Genomic DNA, 20,559 nt, shown 5'->3' on the forward strand with positions numbered 1-20,559 from the left:
TGAGGGTGGGGGGCCCAGGCAGAGATAGTGATGTGTGCCAAGGCAGAGTACTCTCCAGGAAGGCAGAAGGCCTGGTACTCATTTGGTTGCCTCATCTGTGAAACAAGTAAGGTGAGAAGTTCCTCTGTATCAGTGGTTTCCCAAACCCAGGACATTGATTAGAATTGCCTGTAATACTTGTTTCAAAACAAACAAAAAATTCCCAAAACCCCAAAACACCCCCTAAAAAACAAACGCATGCCTCATCTTAGAGTTCAGTAGCTCCAATTGATGTTTCCTAGAGTATGGATCACAGATGAGTTTTTCTTTTTAATTAAAAAAATTTTTTTTTTTTGAGACAGAGTCTTACTATGTTGCTCAGGCTGGAATGCTAAGGCACCACCTGGGTTCACTGCAACCTCTGCCTGCCGGATTCCAGTGATTCTCCCACCTCAGCCTCCCAGGTAGCTGGGGTTACAGGCACATACCGCCACACCCTGCTAATTTTTGTGTTTTTTTTGAGACAGAGTCTCGCTCTGTTGCCCAGGCTGGAGTGCAGTGGGCTGATCTTGGCTCACCGTAACCTCCGCCTCCCTGATTCAAGCGATTCTCCTGCCTCAGTCTTCCGATTAGCTGGGACTACAGGCGCACACCACTGTACCTGGCTAATTTTTGTATTTTTAGTGGAGATGGGGTTTCACAGTGTTGGCCAGGCTGGCCTTGAACTCTTGACCTTGTGATGCACCCACTTCGGCCTCCCAAAGTTTTGGGACTATAGGTGTGAGCCACCGCATCCGGCCCCCAGATGAATATTTTTACTCTGCACTCAATGTGATGCCAGGAGACCGCTGGTCTTGATGGCCTCTGATTTTTCATCTCTGATAGAACACAGAAACAAACGATGTTGAGCATTGAGATGTTAGACGTTGCTTTTTATACACGTCTTTTTTTTTTTTTTTGAGACGGAGTTTCTTTCTTGTTACCCAGGCTGGAGTGCAATGGTGCAATCTCGGCTCACCGCAACCTCCACCTCCTGGATTCAGGCAATTTTCCTGCCTCAGCCTCCTGAGTAGCTGGGACTACAGGCACACGCCACCATGCCCAGCTAATTTTTTGTATTTTTAGTAGAGATGAGGTTTCATCTTGTTGACCAGGATGGTCTCGATCAATTGACCTCGTGATCCACCCACCTTGGCCTCCCAAAGTGCTGGGATTACAGGTGTAATCCATGCCTGGCCACGCATGTCTTTTAAATATGTATCAGGTTTAAGAAAAACTTTTTCTTTTAAATACTACCTGGAAAATAATTCTAAAACTGAAAAAAATTCTTCATGTAAGAGAAATTAAGAATGGGAAAAATAGGTAATTGTTGAAGCTGGGAGTAGATACTTAGGGATTTATTATACCATTTTCTTTCTTTCTTTCTTTTTTTTTGGGCGGGGATGTAGTTTCGCTCTTGTTGCCGAGGCTAGAGTACTATGGCGTGATCTCAGCTTACTGCAACCTCTGCTTCCCAGGTTCAAGTGATTCTCCTGCATCAGCCTCCTGAGTAGCTGGTATTATAGGCATGCACCACCACTCCTGGTTAATTTTGTATTTTTAGTACAGGTAGGGTTTCTCCATTTTGGTGAGGCTAGTCTTGAACTCCCGACCTCAGGTGATCCACCTGTCTTCGCCTCCCCAAGTGCTGGCATTAGAAGCATGAGCCACTGTGCCCAGCTGTTATACCATTTTCTATACTTTTGACTGTGTTTGAAAATTTTCATAATGAAGATATATATAGCTTAGTGAAATTCATACTGTTTGTTATTAAAAAGGGCTTTTCATTTCTCCAGTAAACATTTTAAACTGTGCAATCCATTTGATGGTATTTATTGTAGTAGTAATTTTTTTTTTCATTTGTAGGCAAAGATTGAAAATGTGCAGAAAACAGGTTTCATCAAGGGACCAATCTTTAAAGGTGTTGCTTCGAGTCGATTTTTGCCCAAAGGCACCAAGACAAAAGTTAATTTGGAAGAACAAGGACGACAGAAGGTGTCATTCAGCTTCAGCCTTACAAAGAAAACTTTGCCGAATAGGTTTCTCACCGCACTTGGCAATGAAAAGCAAAGTGATACTCCAAACCCTCCAGCTGTACCTCTTCAGGTAGACTCAACCCCTAAAATGAAAATGGAAATTGGTGATACCTTATCTACTGCAGAAGAATCTTCTCCACCAAAGTCAAGGGTGGAATTGGGCAAAATTCATTTTAAGAAACACCTGCTTCATGTAACATCCAGGCCACTGCTTGCTACTACCACAGCAGTAGCATCTCCACCTGCTCATGCAGTGCCATTACCAGCAGTGATAGCAGAATCAACAACTGTAGACTCACCACCCTCATCCCCGCCTCCACCACCTCCACCACCGCAAGCCACAACACCCTCATCACCAGCACCAGTAACAGAGCCAGTCCCCTTGCCACATACACCAATAACAGTTCTAATGGCAGCACCGGTACCCTTACCAGTAGATGTAGCAGTTAGAGCTCTGAAAGAACCACCAATTATAATTGTACCAGAATCTTTAGAAGCAGATACTAAGCAGGACACTGTATCTAATAGTTCAGAAGAACACATAACTCAAAATTTGAATGAGCAAGCAGATATTTCCTCAAAAAAAGAAGATTCCCATATTGGGAAGGATGAAGAAATTCCAGATAGTTCTAAGATTAGTCTGAGCTGTAAAAAAACAGGTTCTAAGAAGAAATACTCACAATCTGAAGGCACCTTTCTTGGTTCAGAATCTGATGAAGATTCTGTACGGACTTCTTCAAGTCAAAGATCACATGATTTAAAATTTTCAGCAAGCATTGAAAAGGAAAGAGATTTTAAAAAGAGCTCAGCACCTTTAAAAAGTGAAGATCTAGGGAAGTCTTCACGATCTAAGACAGAGAGAGATGATAAATATTTTAGCTATTCAAAACTTGAAAGAGATACTCGGTATGTATCTTCCCGATGTAGATCAGAAAGAGAGCGACGGCGGAGCAGATCTCGTTCTAGGTCTGACAGAGGCTCTAGAACTAATTTATCCTATTCCCGGTCAGAACGATCTCATTATTATGACTCTGATCGTCGCTACCATAGGAGCTCCCCTTATCGAGAGAGGACACGCTATTCTCGACCATACACAGATAACAGAGCACGAGAGAGTTCTGACTCAGAAGAAGATTATAAGAAGACATACTCAAGGCGTACCTCATCTCATTCCTCTTCTTACAGAGACCTAAGGACATCATCCTATTCTAAATCTGATCGGGACTGTAAAACGGAGACTTCTTACTTAGAGATGGAAAGAAGAGGCAAGTATTCTTCAAAACTAGAAAGAGAATCTAAAAGGGCTTTAGAAAATGAAGCAATGAAAAGATGTTGTTCTCCCCCTAATGAACTGGGATTCCGACGAGGGTTATCATATTCTAAGCACGACAGTAGTGCTTCCCGTTATAAATCTACCCTTTCAAAACCAATACCCAAGTCTGATAAATTTAAAAATTCTTTCTGTTGTACAGAATTAAATGAAGAAATCAAACAGTCTCATTCTTTTAGTTTACAAACACCTTGTTCAAAAGGTAATGAATTAAGAATGATAAATAAAAATCCTGAAAGAGAAAAGCCTGGGTCTCCATCTCCATCAAATCGATTAAATGATTCACCTACTTTTAAAAAGCTAGATGAATTGCCTATTTTTAAGTCTGAATTTATAGCACATGATAGCCATGATAGTATTAAGGAATTGGACTCTTTATCTAAAGTGAAGAATGATCAGTTAAGAAGTTTTTGTCCCATAGAATTAAATATAAATGGATCGCCTGGGGCAGAATCTGATTTGGCAACATTTTGCACTTCTAAAGCTGATGCTGTTTTAATGACTTCTGATGATAGTGTGACTGGATCGGAGGTATCACCTTTGGTCAAAGCATGTGTGCTTTCATCAAATGGATTTCAGAATATTAGTAGATGCAAAGGAAATGACTTGGATGATACATGCATGCTGCATAATAAGTCAGAAAGCCCATTTAGAGAAACAGAACCTCTGGTGTCGCCACACCAAGATAAATTCACGTCTTTGCCAGTTATGACTATAGATTATTCCAAAACAGTAGTTAAAGAACCAGTTGATACGAGGGTTTCTTGCTGCAAAACCAAAGATTCAGACATATACTGTACTTCAAACGACAGCAACCCTTCTTTGTGTAACTCCGAAGCTGAAAATATTGAGCCTTCAGTTATGAAGATTTCTTCAAATAGCTTTATGAATGTGCATTTGGAATCAAAAACAGTTATAAGTGATAGTAGAAATTTGACAGATCACTCAAAATTTGCATGTGAAGAATATAAGCAGAGTGTTGGTAGCACTAGTTCAGCTTCTGTTAATCATTTTGATGATTTATATCAGCCTATTGGGAGTTCAGGTATTGCTTCATCTCTTCAGAGTCTTCCACCAGGAATAAAGGTGGACAGTCTAACTCTATTGAAATGTGGAGAGAACATATCTCCAGGTCTGGATGCAGTACTAAAGAGTAAAAAAAGTTCAGAGTTTTTAAAGCGTGCAGGGAAAGAAACAATAGTAGAAGTAGGTAGTGACCTTCCTGATTCAGGAAAGGGATTTGCCTCCAGAGAGAAAAGACATAAGAATGGGCTGTCTGGGAAATGTTTGCAAGAGGCTCAAGAAGAAGGGAATTCCATATTGCCTGTTAGAAGAGGAAGACCAGAAATCTCTTTAGATGAAGGAGAAAGAGGATGTATGCATACTTCTGATGACTCCGAAGTTGTATTTTCTTGTGATTTGAATTTAACCATGGAAGACAGTGATGGTGTAACTTACGCATTAAAATGTGACAGTAGTGGTCATGCCCCAGAAATTGTGTCTACTGTCCATGAAGATTATTCTGGCTCTTCTGAAAGTTCAAGTGATGAAAGTGATTCAGAAGATACAGATTCTGATGACAGCAGTATTCCAAGAAACCGTCTCCAGTCTGTTGTGGTTGTGCCAAAGAATTCTACTTTGCCCATGGAAGAAACAAGTCCTTGTTCTTCTCGGAGCAGTCACAGTTATAGACACTATTCTGACCATTGGGAAGATGAGAGATTGGAGTCAAGGAGACATTCCTATGAGGAAAAATTTGAAAGTATAGCAAGTAAAGCTTGTCTTCAAACTGATAAGTTTTTCCTTCATAAAGGAACAGAGAAGAATCCAGAAATTTCTTTTACACAGTCCAGTAGAAAACAAGTAGATAACCACCTGCCTGAACTTTCTCATCCTCAGAGTGATGGGGTTGATAGTACAAGTCATACAGATGTGAAATCTGACCATCTGGGTCACCCAAATTCAGAGGAAACCGTGAAAGCCAAAATATCTTGTAGGCAGCAAGAACTGCCAATTTATTCTTCTGATTTTGAAGATGTCCCAAGTAAGTCTTGGCAACAGACCACTTTCCCAAACAGGCCAGATAGTAGACTGGGAAAAACAGAATTGAGTTTTTCTTCCTCTTGTGAGATATCGCATGTGGATGGCTTGCACTCATCAGAAGAGCTCAGAAACTTAGGGTGGGACTTCTCTCAAGAAAAGCCTACTACCACGTATCAGCAACCTGACAGTAGCTATGGAGCTTGTGGTGGACACAAGTATCAGCAAAGTGCAGAACAGTATGGTGGGACACGTGATTACTGGCAAGGCAATGGTTACTGGGATCCAAGATCAGGTAGACCTGGAACTGGGGTTGTATATGATCGAACTCAAGGACAAGTACCAGATTCCCTAACAGATGATCGGGAAGAAGAGGAGAATTGGGATCAACAGGATGTATCCCACTTTTCAGACCAGTCCAACAAATTTCTTATATCCCTTCAGAAAGACAAGGGGTCAGTGCAAGCACCTGAAATAAGCAGCAATTCCATTAAGGACACTGTAGCTGTGAATGAAAAGAAAGATTTTTCAAAAAACTTGGAAAAAAATGATATCAAAGATAGAGGGCCTCTTAAGAAAAGGAGGCAGGAAATAGAGAGTGATTCTGAAAGTGATGGTGAACTTCAGGACAGAAAGAAAGTTAGAGTGGAGGTACAGCAGGAAGAGACATCATTGCCCCCAGGCTCAGCACTGGTTGGGCCCTCCTGTGTCATGGATGACTTCAGGGACCCACAGCGATGGAAGGAATGCGCCAAGCAGGGGAAAATGCCTTGTTACTTTGATCTTATTGAAGAAAATGTTTATTTAACAGAAAGGTAAGTTTAATTTACTTGTTTGACAAATTTTATTATTTTTCTTTTTTTTTTTTTAAATTCCTGTTTGGATTAGATTGTTTGACAAATTCTAACTCCTTTTTTTCTTGTTGAAAAAGTTCGCTTTTAAACAATTCAGACTGTATGAGATTAACCACATGAAAGAGTTGTGAGATAAATTTAAAAGCCTAGAAAAGTGTTTTTACCTATGTAGATTTGATAGTATAGATTCCTTTCCCAATTTTCTCCCCCAGGAAAGGAGATGTCTAATTTTTTTCCCTTATTACTTATTTGGTTTTCAAGGTATAATTTAGGCTAGCCCAGTTTTTCTGTAATTCCTTTTACATGTGACAGTGTGTCCAAAAAAAAAAAGAATAAAACCGCAGCATAATAGTCTGTTCTTCTTAGAGAAGAAAAATGTGATTACATTGGATTTTGTTTTCTCCCTTTCTAAAATGTGCAGAATGAAGTATCTTTGGGTACAGTATTAATCCGTTTTCATGCTGCTGATAAAGACATATCTGAGACTGGGAAGAAAAAGTGGTGTTTAATTGGACTTACAGTTCCACATGGCTGGGGAGGCCTCAGAATCATGACAGGAGGCAAAAGACACTTCTTACATGGTGGTCGCAAGAGAAAATGAGGAAGAAGCAAAAGCGAAAACCCCTGATAAACCCATCAGATCTTGGGAGACATATTCATCATCACAAGAATAGTGCAGGAAAGATGGCCCCCATGATTCAGTTACCTCCCCCTGGGTCCCTCCCACAACACATGGGAATTCTGGGAGATAAAATTCAAGTTGAAAATTTGGGTGGGGAAACAGTCAAACCATATTGGGTACTTATAAAGTTAAAACTAGACTAGAGCATAATATTTTTCTGCATTTTTTTGCCTGTTAATAGATTAAATCTGGTAATAGTGTAATAAATATTTTAGAAATGATAAAGTGGTTTATCAAAAAATCCCTAAAATGAAACAGAATATAATGAGAATAGGAGTGATGAAGACATAGAGCAGGACTTTTCAGTCTGTTTTAACTTCAACCCTTCCTTAATAATTGTCTCATTTTCCTGATGTAAATACATGTTGATTGTGTTTAAAAAAAACCAAAACGGCCGGGTGCGGTGGCTCACGCCTGTAATCCCAGCACTTTGGGAGGCCGAGGCGGGCGGTTCACGAGGTCAAGAGATCGAGACCATCCTGGTAAACATGGTGAAACCCTGTCTCTACTAAAAATACAAAACATTAGCTGGGCATGGTGGCGCGTGCTTGTAATCCCAGCTACTCAGGAGGCTGAGGCAGGAGAATTACCTGAGCCCAGGAGGCGGAGGTTGCGGTGAGCCGAGATCGCGCCATTGCACTCCAGCCTGGGTAACGAGAGCGAAACTCCGTCTCAAAAAAAAAAAAAAAACCAAAACAAAAACTATCCTACCTATTTACTCTCCCCTTTTGGAATTTTTCCTGCTAGTTGAAAATCAGTGTAGCCATTGTACCTTTAAGCATCAAAATGTTATTAAATCAGGTTTTCACTGTGTGTAAGGTAAAACACTTCATGTTAAAGGTAGATTCCACCAGAAAGGTTATTTTTTAATGAATAACCTTTTTATATTACAGAGAGCCTTTTACAGTTATATTTGTTTATATCTAGTAGTAAATTAGGTTTACATTGAAAATATTCGATATTTTAAGTGGTACCATTTGGGAATTGTGTGAGTAGACTAATGGAACTTATAGGGTCTTTGTAAAAGAATGTAAATAAAACGAATCAGTTCAATCTCTGGCTTTTCTTTAGCAATGAGAATCAGATATATATAAAAGTGTGTGCACATAGTTTTGGTTTGTAGAGGCGTAAGAGGACTTCCACCACTTTGAATTGGGAAGGATTTATATATATTCAACTTTTTTTTTTTTGAGACAGAGTCTCACTTTGTCACTCATGGTAGAGTGCAGTGGTGTGATCTCTGCTCACTGCAACCTCTGCTGGGCGCTAATTTACGTATTTTTAGTAGAGATGGGTTTTGCCATGTTGGTCAGGCTGGTCTCAAACGCCTGACCACCTTAGCCTCCCAAAGTGCTGGGATTACAGGTGTCAGCCACCATGCCCGGCCTATATATTCAGCATTTTTGAAGTGCCTGTTATATGCTAGGCATTTAGGAGCCACTAAGAGGACAAACTTACAAAGAATAATTTGAGTATAATGAAAAGATTTTTCTTAGGTTTAATGGAAAAGGGCTTACCTGCTAAAATCTATGTCCATTAGTCCTATTCCAGCCTTCTAGAGCAATACAAAATAAAGCTGCTGCTGATTCTTCAAAGTTGCAGTTAAGTACTTCTAAATAGATATTTTATTTATCTTTAGTCATCTTTAGGCCAAGCATATTCATATATTTATTAATGAATTGTGTCTTTAATCAAGAGGAATCATCCTTTTCACCTAGATTTAGTTAAAACTATCATAACACTCTTCAGGCACTTTATAAAATTGGCACTAGAATAGAACATATGTTGAAGATTAAAGCAGATTAGAGGTAGGAGATTAGACAGCCACTTAGAGCAGATACGCTGTTTCCTGTTTAATAGTCAAAAGAGTAAGTTACAGTTTATAGTTCCCTAATCTTAAACAACTTTTAACAGATCTTTTTCGACCATCTTTAGGATTTTTTGTTTGTTTTTAGACAGTAAAAAACTAGTTCAGCAAAAAGGCCAGTAAATAATCACATTTTCAGTTTTGCTTTGTAAACTCTGGCAAGAGTTATGAACCCAATCAAATTTTAGCAGTTTATGTTCTCCTCCAAAATAAATCTGTCTGCATCGAGAAAGTTTAGCCCTCTGAAACTTATACCTGATCTGTAATTACACTTTATTTTAAAAATTCAATCTGCTTTTTTTTTTTTTTTTTTTGCAAAATAAATTATTTTTATTTGTATGGTACTAGTACAATTTGTTACACAGATACATTGCATAGTGGTGAAGTCTGGGCTTTTAGCATAACCATCACCTAACAATGTACATTGTACTCATTAAGTAATTTCTCATCCCTGACCCCCTCTCACCCTTCTGAGTCTCCAGTGTCTATTATTCCATATGCCATGTCCATGGGCACACATTGTTTAGCTCTGAGTTATAAGTGAGAACATGCAGTAGTTGATTGTTTCTGGGTTTTTCACATAAGACAGTGGCTTCCAGTTCCATACATGTTGCTGCAAAAGAATTGATTTCATTTTTTTATGGCTGAATAGTATTCCACTGTATGTGTATATACATATGTATGTATATATACCACACAAAATGAATCTTTAGACAGGTTTACAGGACTGGCACCAGAAGAAGTGGGAAAGGAAACACATTTGTAGTCAGGTCCTCTTCTGCTCCCTGGAGTGCTCTTTTGCATTTCTTATGTCTTCTCCAACCTAGTGATGAGATCAGCCCTGGATCCTTGTTTCCAGAGAGCTTATTCAGCAGCCAGTGTTAGGACAGTGGTTGTTAATTTTTAGGTGTCCTAGACTTAACTTGTGGAGCTCATAAAAATACACGTCCCTACAACATGTTCCAGGAGATTCAGGTTCAGTATGTCTTGGGTAGGGCCCAGGAGTCAACATTTTTAACATTTTACATAAGCTTCCAGGTGATTCTGATGCAGTTATCACTTGGAGAAACACCATTGTCTTAGGATGGATTCCCCAAAAGCTGGTCCTGACAGGGTATTCATGAGCAAGTGATTTAGTAAGGAAGTGCTTTTAGGAAAAACTTCATCGTTAATGAGAGAAGTAGGAAAGGGAACCAAACAGCGGTCGGATTTCAGGCAAAGTCCTGGGAAGGGTAGCTTCAGCCTAGTCTCACAGAGGACCTCTGGAGTGTAAGTAATCCCTCAGAGTTGTCCCCTCTTCTCCAGTCAAGGCTTTCATATTCTTAATCTACGGGACATTGGCTAACAGCTAATCACTAGATGGGGGAATCCTAAACTCCCAGGCACTGCCACGTGGGCAAAATGATTCCAGTAGCTTCCAGAAAGTCCTCTGGAGTCACAGGCATCGGCTTTACAATCATCTTTTTTTTTTTCACCTCCGCTTTCTTTTCTGTTTTCTTTTGTAATCGTCCTTTTCTGCCTCTGAGCATAGGTCCCTCACCGAGAAATTTGCCAGATGATTTCTGGAAACTGACTTATGAACTAATTGGGCACTTTTGCTGTGCGGAGGAACAAAGACTCTTGGTCTTCAACTGAGGCATATACCTGTCTGATGGCTTCGGCTCATTCCGCACATGCTCAGTTGGACAGAAATCTTCATTTTGAATGCAACCTAGCACAGCAGCAACACCCAGAACCTCACTCCCTGGCTGCTCCTGTGCCTGCACTCCCTCTAGTTGAATTTTGTTCCTGACAAGTCTTAACATTTATGGGAAGTACAGAGAGCAGAGTAGGTGTTGGGAGTTTGGGGGCAATATACAAAGGAGCTTAAAGTTGCAGTTTGTTCCTGCCTTCCTGGTTTCTCTCCAGGTTGTCTCTAGTGAAGGTAAGCGCTGCGTAGATACTTGCTGAGTTTGGGCCAGAACGTGGGAGAAGCTGTCTCCATAGATGGCTGTGTGCTGCTGTTGCACACCTTCCTAGGCAGTTTTTGTCTAGTCCTTTTATCGACGACCTAGCCTTACCCCCAGCCTTAGTCTTCATTAAGGAATGACAGGGTGGCACTAAAAGCATCCGCTGCCAAGCACGGCTTCAGGGACAACCTCTATCTCTCCTTTAGCCTTCTCATTCATTCGCACCCTTTCCCTACCTCTTTTCCTGACAGAAAACTGGGAAAGGCTCCCTGTGATTGCAAAAGAAGGGGTAACGGCAGGAGTTCCATGCCTCTTGCTGGACAACGAACGTACAGCCGTGGACCTTTTGTCTCCATCCTCTTTCGCGGCTTGGTCGCGGCTAGGCGTGGAGGCGATGACCCCAACCAGCCCCGCCTCAGCAGCTGCAGCCAACCCTCCGCGCCATCTAGAATCCCAGTGCCCACCCTTTGGCCATGATGCCCAATCTGCTTTTTAAACAAAATTTATGCAAATGTGATGTTACTGAAAGATAAAATACTGGATTGAGTTAAAACTCACATTCTTATTTTTTTTTAGAAACCCCTTTTCTTCCTCAACCTTATATCTAAACTATTATTTGGTCATCCATGAGGTCTGATTCTTAAACTTAACTTTAACCAGCTATGTCACTATTTGAAATGTATGAGTTTTCCTATTTTTCCCAGAACCTAGTATGACTTTAACACTTGAAACTGTTTAGAATCCAATGCTTAGCTGACCTGGACTAGGAAATAAGGGTTGAATTCCAGAATGATTAGTCTTGAACTTGCCCTTCTCATGTTTCTTTTTGTAAGGCAGATCTTAGGATTTTCAGTCTCACACGTACTAATGATAAGATGTTTTATTTTGAATGGTTGACTTACAGGAATCATTAAATGTGAATCTAACTAGGTGTAATGAGTCATGCCTGTAATTGCAGCACTTTGGGAAGTAGATGCAGGGAGATTGCTTGAGCTCAGGCGTTTAAGACCAGCCTGAGCAACATAGACCCTATCACTACAGAATATTAAAAAAAAAAAAAAGAAAAGAAAAAAATAGCCAAGTGCAGTGGCACATGCTGTGTGGTCTCAGCTGTTCAGGAGGTGGAAGTGGGAGGATCATTTGAATTCAGGAGGTTGAGGCTGCAGTGAGCCATGATCGCATCACTGCACCCTGGCCTGGGTGACAGAACAAGACCCTGTTTAAAAAAAAACAAAAACAAAAGAATCTAATGAGATTTAGCACATATTTGATTACATATGTTATATATCATTGCCAGGAAATTTCTTTAATCAGTTTTTATGAAATTGTACCCAATAGAAAGAAGAATAAATCTCATCGAGATATTAAGCGAATGCAATGTGAGTGTACTCCTCTTTCTAAAGATGAAAGAGCTCAAGGTGAAATAGCCTGTGGGGAAGATTGTCTTAATCGTCTCCTCATGATTGAATGGTAAGTAAATTAGAATGCTCTGCTTTTGTTCAACACTTCTATTAAATGTCTCTAAATATTGAATTATCAATGAAGAATAACATTTAACCTTTCTTACCTATGGATGACTATAAGCAAAAATGTATAGTAGATACTTTGATGTGTAGTAGAAAACAGATATTAATAGGGAAACAAATTTCCCTTATATTGTGCATTAGATTACAGTACCTACCATGTTTTAAGTGCTCTGTAAAGTACTCCTATAATAATTTCTGTTTGGTACTTTTTTATATTTTGTAATATTCATGTCCTAGGAGATAAATGATGGTATTTTTTAGCTTTCACTATAAAATGAAGTAAAACTCTTAACATTTCAGAAATACATGAAGTGAATGTCTTCCTCTCTCAAACATCAATCCCATTGTTTTGTCTTTTTTCCAGAAAACTTTTAATGCCTATGCTAGCATAGGTAGATGTTTTTCTCTTTTTATGTATACAAATAGAATCTTATTCTATATACTTGCTGGGATTTGCTAATCAGACCTAATCAGAGCTATATGTACAGACCTGTTTAAATCTTTCTCTTGACTGCATTATGTATTCTATTCATAGTTAACCTATAATTATTCTGTTGACAGACATTTGCTTCTGTATTATTCTTTTTTTTTTTTTTGAGACGGAGTTTCGCTCTTGTTACCCAGGCTGGAGTGCAATGGCGCGATCTCGGCTCACCGCAACCTCCGCCTCCTGGGCTCAGGCAATTCTCCTGCCTCAGCCTCCTTAGTAGCTGGGATTACAGGCACGTGCCACCACGCCCAGCTAATTTTTTGTATTTTTAGTAGAGATGGGGTTTCACCATGTTGACCAGGATGGTCTCGATCTCTTGACCTCGTGATCCACCCGCCTCGGCCTCCCAAAGTGCTGGGATTACAGGCTTGAGCCACTGCGCCCGGCGCTTCTGTATTATTCTTATAAATAGTAAATATCTTTATATTAAAATATTTAATTTTGGCCAGGTGTAGTGGTTTGTGCCTGTAATCCCAGCTATTTGGGAGACTGAGGTGGGCAGATCACTTGAGGCCAGGAGTTCAAGATCAGTCTAGCCAACATGGCAGAAACCCCATCTCTACTAAAAAAATACAAAAATTAGCCTTCGTGATGGTGGGTGCCTGTAATCCCAGCTACTCAAGAGGCTGAGGCAGGAGAAGCATTTGAACCCAGGATATGGAGGTTGGAGTGAGCTATCACTCCACTGTACTCCAGCCTGGATGACAGAGTGAGACCTTGTCTCAAAATAATAATTTTCTTTTTAACCAATCTGATCAATGAAAAATATATTCTTGTCCTTAACATGGAAAGAGTATATCTTATTTTAATGTTAGTGAACTGTTTTTTTCTCAAAGCCCAGTTTTTGGTTTTGCTTGATGTTACAGTGTTGTAAAAATAAACTATATGTACCTTGAAAAATAAAAAAAGAGCATTTTTGATATTCTTTTATCCAAACTAAAGAGAGAGATGACAGTACAGATGTAAGAAGAGGAGAGACATAGGGTTAGCATTATTCTAACTTCATATTGTTGTCCTAGTCATTCTTCTGGGTTTTGTTGCCAACCTTGTGGAGCTTATATGAAGAAAAGAATTTCTTCATATTATTCACACATTTGAGCTTTTAGTAGTTCTCTGTCATTCTCATGATTGGGTTCAAACTTAGCCTCGTATTCAGAGGCCTTCATAGCATATCATCAGCCTGTCTTTTCATCCTCCAGCAGCTCACCTTTCTTATCAGTTATTTTAGTTGTTTCATTTCCCTTTGTCCAAACAGGGATTGTTTTCGTATTTCAGCACACAGGCAGGGACAGTTGTATTTTTAGCTTTCTTTATGCATATCCTATGTATCATTAGAGATTCTGCTTTAAATTCTCTTCCCTCCTGAAAGCCTTCCTTTATATTGCCTCATTCTAGAGCGAATCCTTCATCCTCTGACCATTGCTAAAAATGTTATTTGCTACTTGTTTGGCAATAAGTAATAATTATTCAAAATGATTGGTAATTTCTAGCGGTCTTTTAAAATTTATTTATTTATATTTTTGAGACAGTCTCCTTCTGTCACCCAGGCTGGAGTGCAGTGGTACAATTTCAGCTCACTACAACCTCTGCTTCCTGAGTTTAAGCAGTTCTCCTGCCTCACCTTTCTCAGCTGGGATTATAGGCGTGCACCCTCATGTCTGGCTAATTTTTGTATTTCTAGTAGAGACAGGGTTTCACTATGTTGGCTAGGATGGGCTTGATTCCTGACCTCAAGAGATCTGCCTGCCTTGGCCTCCCAAAGTGCTGGGATTATAGGCATGAGCCACCGCACTTCGCCCCCTCTAGTGTAGTCTTAATCATTGTTAAAAACCTTTATATCTATCACATATTAAGAAGTCAGTTGGTGTTTGATTTTATCATTTTTTACTCTAGGATCCACGGGAGAAGAGCCCTTGCCATGATGTTGTGTTTACTCTGAACAAGGATATGTTTAATAATGACTAGATTTTCTCAAGGAGTTAGCTGCATTCAAAAAATGAAATTAAGGGTAATTAGAGTAGAAAGAAGGGAAGGTGCACTTAGAGAAAATAAGTTAGTTCTGCAGAGTTGTCAATGTACCGAAAGCTTACATGCAGCCTGAATATGTTTTCTAGACACCTAGGGAGTGGTAGACATTTCCTGTGAAGACCAGACGACAAGACTGTATGGTGGGACTATGGTGGGTATGATCTGTTTAAGTAACAATATACATACTCAGTTCTAAAGAATCCCTTTGTGATGGAAAGAAAAGAAGGCTCAGTTGGGGCTTAGTCATACACATGCTAATTATACCATAAAAGTATGTATATATGTAGTTATCCTAACATATTTTTTCAAAGTTATTTTGGTTCTTTTGATGCTTTAAATAAGATTCCTCTTTTTCTCATTTCAGTTCTTCTCGGTGTCCAAATGGGGATTATTGTTCCAATAGACGGTTTCAGAGAAAACAGCATGCAGATGTGGAAGTCATACTCACAGAAAAGAAAGGCTGGGGCTTGAGAGCTGCCAAAGACCTTCCTTCGTAAGTTCTGTTTTAATCACCTTTCACTTCATTTTTTTTTTTTTTTTTGGAATAAGGTCTCATTCTGTTACCCAGTCTGGAGTGCAGTGGCATGATCTTGGCTTACTGCAGCCTCTACTTGCCGGTTCAAGCGATTCTCTTGCCTCAGCCTCTGAAGTAGCTGGGACTACAGGCACACGCCACCGTGTCCGAGTAATTTTTGTGTATTTTTTGGTAGAGACGTTGTTTCACCATGTTGGTCAGACTGGTTTTGAACTCCTGACCTCAAGTTATCCACCCACCTTGGCCTCCCAAAGTGCTGGGATTACAGGCGTGAGCCACCGAGCCCAGCCTTCACTTTATTTTTGTGTTGTTGAACTTAGATTTTTTTTTTCCTGAGATGGAGTCTTGCTCTGTCACCTAGACTGGAGTACAGTGGTGGTGCAATCTTGGCTCACTGCAACCCCTGCCTCCTGGGTTCAAGTGATTCTACTGCCTTAGCCTCCCTTGTAGCTGGGATTACAGGCACCCACCACCACACCCAGCTAATACTTGTATTTATAATAGAGGTGGAGTTTCACCATATTGGCCAGGCTGGTTTCGAATTCCTGATGTCATGATCTGCTCGCCTCAGGCTCCCAAAGTTCTGGGATTACAGGCGTGAGCTGCTGTGCCCAGCCAATTTTCTTGTATTTTTAATAGAGATGGGGTTTCACCATGTTGGTGAGGCTGGTCTCTAACTCCTGATTTCAGCTTTTTGTTGTGTTAACCTTGTTAGCCTTTCAGGCTGGTCAGGGTTTCAAGACCAGCCTCGCCAACATGGCAAAACCCTGTCTGTACTAAAAATACAAAAATTAGCTGGGTGTGGTGCCACACATGCCTGTAATCCCAGCTACTCGGGAGGCTGAGGTAGGAGAATTGCTTGAACCTGGAGACAGAGGTTGCAGTGAGTTGAGATCGTGCCACTGCACTCCAGCCTGGGAGACAGAGTGAGACTCCATCTCAAAAAAAAAAAAAAAAAAAAAATAGGCTGGGCTTGGTAGCTCATGCCTGTAATCCCAGATCACCTGAGGGCAGGAGTTGAAGACCAGCCTGGCCAATGTGGTGAAACTGGTGAAATCCTGTCGCTACTAAAAAATACAAAAATTAGCCAGATGTAGTGGCAGGTGCCTGCAATCCCAGCTACTTGGGAGGCTGCGGCAGGAAAATCTCTTGAACCTGGGAAGCTGAGGTTGCAGTGAGCCAAGATCATGAGACTGTACTCCAACCTGAGTAACAAGAGTGAAACTCCATCTCACAAAAGCAAAACAAAACAAAAATTAGCCAGGCATGGTGGCGCACACCTGTAATCCCAGCTACTCAGGAGATTAAGGCAGAAGAATTACTTGAACCCAGGAGGAGGAGAAGGAGGTTGCAGTGAGCCGAGATCACACCATTGCATTACAACCTGGGCAACAGAGCAAGACTATCTAAAAAAATTATATATATATATATATTCTTAGTGAAAGTCAAGTGCCTCTTACTTTGCATTTAAATATGAACAGATTACATGTGTGTATGGTTGAAACATTGAAAAAATATATAAAGGAAAAAAGTAGAAGGAAGTAAAACATTTGCTGGATTCTAGTAACTTAGACATAACTTCTTTCAGAACCCTCTAAGCATATGGCCACACTTGGATGGGAGTTGGAGTTGGGGCAGGACTTGGGCAGGGGTTAGTCTGTTTACTGTGGGAATTCAAAACACTGATAATAAAGACAATAATTTTGGGAGCTTTTTTCCTCACTGTTTTCCCCTTGGCAATAATTTAGTTTTATGATAAGAATCCTCATATATCTTTTGATAAGCAAATTGTTTTTTTTCTTTTGAAAATAGGAAATGATGTTTATATTAGTCTATCCTTTTGGTACCAATCAGAAAACAGTTTTTGTTACACAAAAAATGGGCCAGTAGGACCCTCGTAGATTTTTTTTCACCTTAAAGGATTGTACAAACACATCCTGGCTCCTAACTGTTTTTTTTTTTTTTTTTTTTGAGACGGAGTTTCGCTCTTGTTACCCAGGCTGGAGTGCAATGGCACGATCTTGGCTCACCGCAACCTCCACCTCCTGGGTTCAGGCAATTCTCCTGCCTCAGCCTCCTGAGTAGCTGAGATTACAAGCACGCGCCACCATGCCCAGCTAATTTTTGTGTTTTTAGTAGAGATGGGGTTTCACCATGTTGACCAGGATGGTCTCGATCTCTTGACCTTGTGATCCACCCACCTCGGCCTCCCAAAGTGCTGGGATTACAGGCGTGAGCCACCGCGCCCGGCCTTATTTTGGTTTTTAATTGAGACACATAGCTTCTCTAAGAAAACCAAATCTTAGAATTTTAAGGACTACATGATAAACTTTTACATAGGCCTCTTTTAGTTTCTTGGAGGTTGGGCAGCTGAAGGGTCTAGCCTACATTCTGAGAATTACTGAGGACTTTGAGATGCTTTTCTCAGCTGCTTCCTCAAGCTCTCAAACTGTTAGATCCATGTGTGTTGGTATATCCTTCCGACTTCCTCATGTGAGGTCTCTACTCTGAGTGATTTAGTGGTTGGTCAGGCTCTGGTATTTAAGAACTTGTTCTAGAAAGGCGATTTGAGAGTAATATTATTAGAATTGAATATTTTAGTATAATTCAAGAAAGCATCTTTATAATACAATGAGGTAAATAGTTATTCAGGTAGGTTTGAATCCCAGGATGTAACCGAGCTTTATTAGTTCAGTAGATCATCTATTTTATCCAAACTCTGTCGTATCTGTCAAATGGTCATAATGCTACATGACATCAGTACGCTTAATTTTTATTTTTCATGCTACCTTTCAAAAGCAGGTAATCAGTAAGCCTTAAAGGAGCAAGTTCAGGGAAGATAATTAGGTTTTTGGCAGGAGAGGGAATGGAAATATTTTTTATGTATGCAGTTCCAGATCCTGGATAAGATATGTTTTGTAGTCATCACATTTAATTCACAAGGCAGTCTATGATGTATCATTTCTTTCCTCTTTTTAAAATTTTTAATTAATTAATTTTGATAGAGACGGGATTTCACCATGTTGCCCAACTGGTCTCGAGCTCCCAGGCTCAAGTGATCTACCCACTTTGGCCCTCTTCTGCTGGGATTACAGACGTAAGCCACTGTGCCCAGCCTTTTTTTTTTTTTTTTTTTTTGAATGAGACAGGGTCTTGCTCTGTCACCTAGGCTGAGTACAGTGATGTGATCGTAGCTCATTGTAGCTTAAAACTCAGGGCTCAAGCAGTTCTTCTGCCCCAGCCTTTCAAGTGGCTGGGACTATAGGCACATAACACCATGGCTGGCTAATGTTTTAAATTTTTTTATTGTTTGTAAAGATGAGGTCTTTCTGTGTTTCCCAGGCTGGTCTTGAAGTCCTGGGCCAAAGCAATGGTCCCACCTTGGCCTCCCAAAGTGATTTTTCTTTTTGTTAAGAGAGGGCACTAATCCTAGAAGTGGAGAGTCCAACTCAAATTTTGTCATCATTTCATATTATTTACAAGATGATAAGCTTCTGGGCTTAGAAAGGACATTTCAAGTATTGGTTATAGAGGTAATAATTTGACTTTCTAAGTTTACCCATGAGTAATCAGATTTTTGCTACTGAGACTTAAATGTGTTTGTGATGGACTACAATATAAATATACATACATCTACTATCAATTTCTCCAATCCTGTTTTCGAGGTCTGCTTTTTAATGTATTGGTTCTTTTTTCATTTGTTTTTAATTGCTTTATTTTTTAAAGTAAATGGATTTAATTTTTTTCAGTTGGCAAAGTTAACTTCTTTAATAAGTAGATTGATTTTTCCAGTATGTTGTAAATAAATGCAAAAGATTCACACTAAAAAAAATCTCTTTGATTAGAGTTAGGGCATGTTTATTTTGAGGGGATAAGAAAAGACTTTCAGGCAGACCATTTCATGTCAGAATTTAGGAGCAAAGGATAGTGTAACATTTATCTAAATAGAACTAATAGTTGAAGTCATTGGTGAGAATGAGCTTTTAGAGAATAAAAAGAAAGGGGAAAGACTGAGAATTTAACATCTTCAATACAGAAGGAATAGGTAAATAATCAAGGAAAGGGCATTCAAGGATATAGGGTAACTGAAAGATGCCAAAGTTGGAAGATTAATTGTAATTACTGATAACATTCTAAAGAGAACTCACAGAGAATGTCGTCAGATAAAGGGGATTAGATTTGATCTTTAACATTTTTAGAGACCTTTGAGAGTAAAGACAGCAAAAGGGCTACTTTTTTCCTTTTTTTTTTTCTTTTTCTTTTTTTTTTTTTTGGAGACAGAGTCTCGCTCTGTTTCCCAGGCTGGAGTGCAGTGGCACAATCTTGGCTCCAGGGTTCAGGCAATTCTCCTGTTTTACCCTCCTCAGGAACTGGGATTACAGGCACATGCCACCCTGCCTGGCTAATTTTTGTATTTTTAGTAGAGATGGGGTTTTGCCATATTGGTCAGGCTGGTCTTGATCTCCTGACCTCAGGTGATCTGCCTGCCTTGGCCCCCAAAGTGTTGGGATTACAGGCGTGAGCCACCAGACCTGGCCACCTTTTTTTTTTTTTTTTTCTAGGACAGAAATTCTCTAATTTTTCAGTGTCTCTTGATTTCTCCAGAGCTGTTTTCCAGCTGTTAATAACTTTTTCTTTGATATCCTAAACCAGACTTGAATGTTTTGGTATCTAGTGAAAGGATTTGTATTTTGATAGTAGGTATAAATTTTAAAAGCATCTTAGAATCAACATTCGTTGAATACTACTATGAAGAAGAAAAGTAACCTTGGTTAGAAGCCAGATACTCTACATACATTTGAAATTTATTTTGTGTAATAACCAAATTTATCCATGTTGCAATATTTATTTAAATTTGTTATTTTGCCCAAGTGTATGTTTTCCATACTGTTCCTAGGCAGGAAGTGCAATTTTTTCCTTTTGGTTTGCAGGAACACCTTTGTCCTAGAATATTGTGGAGAGGTACTTGATCATAAAGAGTTTAAAGCACGAGTGAAGGAGTATGCACGAAACAAAAACATCCATTACTATTTCATGGCCCTGAAAAATGATGAGGTAAGCAGCATGGATATGTTTGCCTTGATACAGATCTGTTAGGTTTGAAGGAGTCATTGATACTGATCCCTCCCTCCCTTCCTTATCTCTCCTTTCCTCCTTCCCCTCTCCTCCCCTCTCCCCTCCTCCCCTCTCCCTTCTCCACCCCT

At 39.8% G+C, this 20,559-nt stretch overlaps 1 protein-coding gene across 4 annotated transcripts in view; it reads left to right on the top strand.

Moving 5' to 3' along the window:
- SETD2 (SET domain containing 2, histone lysine methyltransferase) overlaps positions 1-20,559 on the top strand; it is a 153,229-nt gene that overhangs the window by 39,072 nt on the left and 93,598 nt on the right. For all 4 annotated transcript variants that reach the window (XR_012518725.1, XM_039477412.2, XM_074403960.1 and 1 more), the window contains 4 exons: positions 1,885-6,239; positions 12,115-12,246; positions 15,185-15,313; positions 20,287-20,410. Coding sequence is in view for 3 of the 4 variants with exons in the window: in XM_039477412.2 (XP_039333346.1) it covers positions 1,885-6,239; positions 12,115-12,246; positions 15,185-15,313; positions 20,287-20,410 (4,740 nt within the window). In the remaining variant the exon portion in view is untranslated. The remainder of the gene's footprint in view (positions 1-1,884; positions 6,240-12,114; positions 12,247-15,184; positions 15,314-20,286; positions 20,411-20,559) is intronic.

Source organism: Saimiri boliviensis, chromosome 8, assembly GCF_048565385.1.
Source record: "Saimiri boliviensis isolate mSaiBol1 chromosome 8, mSaiBol1.pri, whole genome shotgun sequence".
NCBI classification, from domain to species: Eukaryota; Metazoa; Chordata; class Mammalia; order Primates; family Cebidae; genus Saimiri; species Saimiri boliviensis.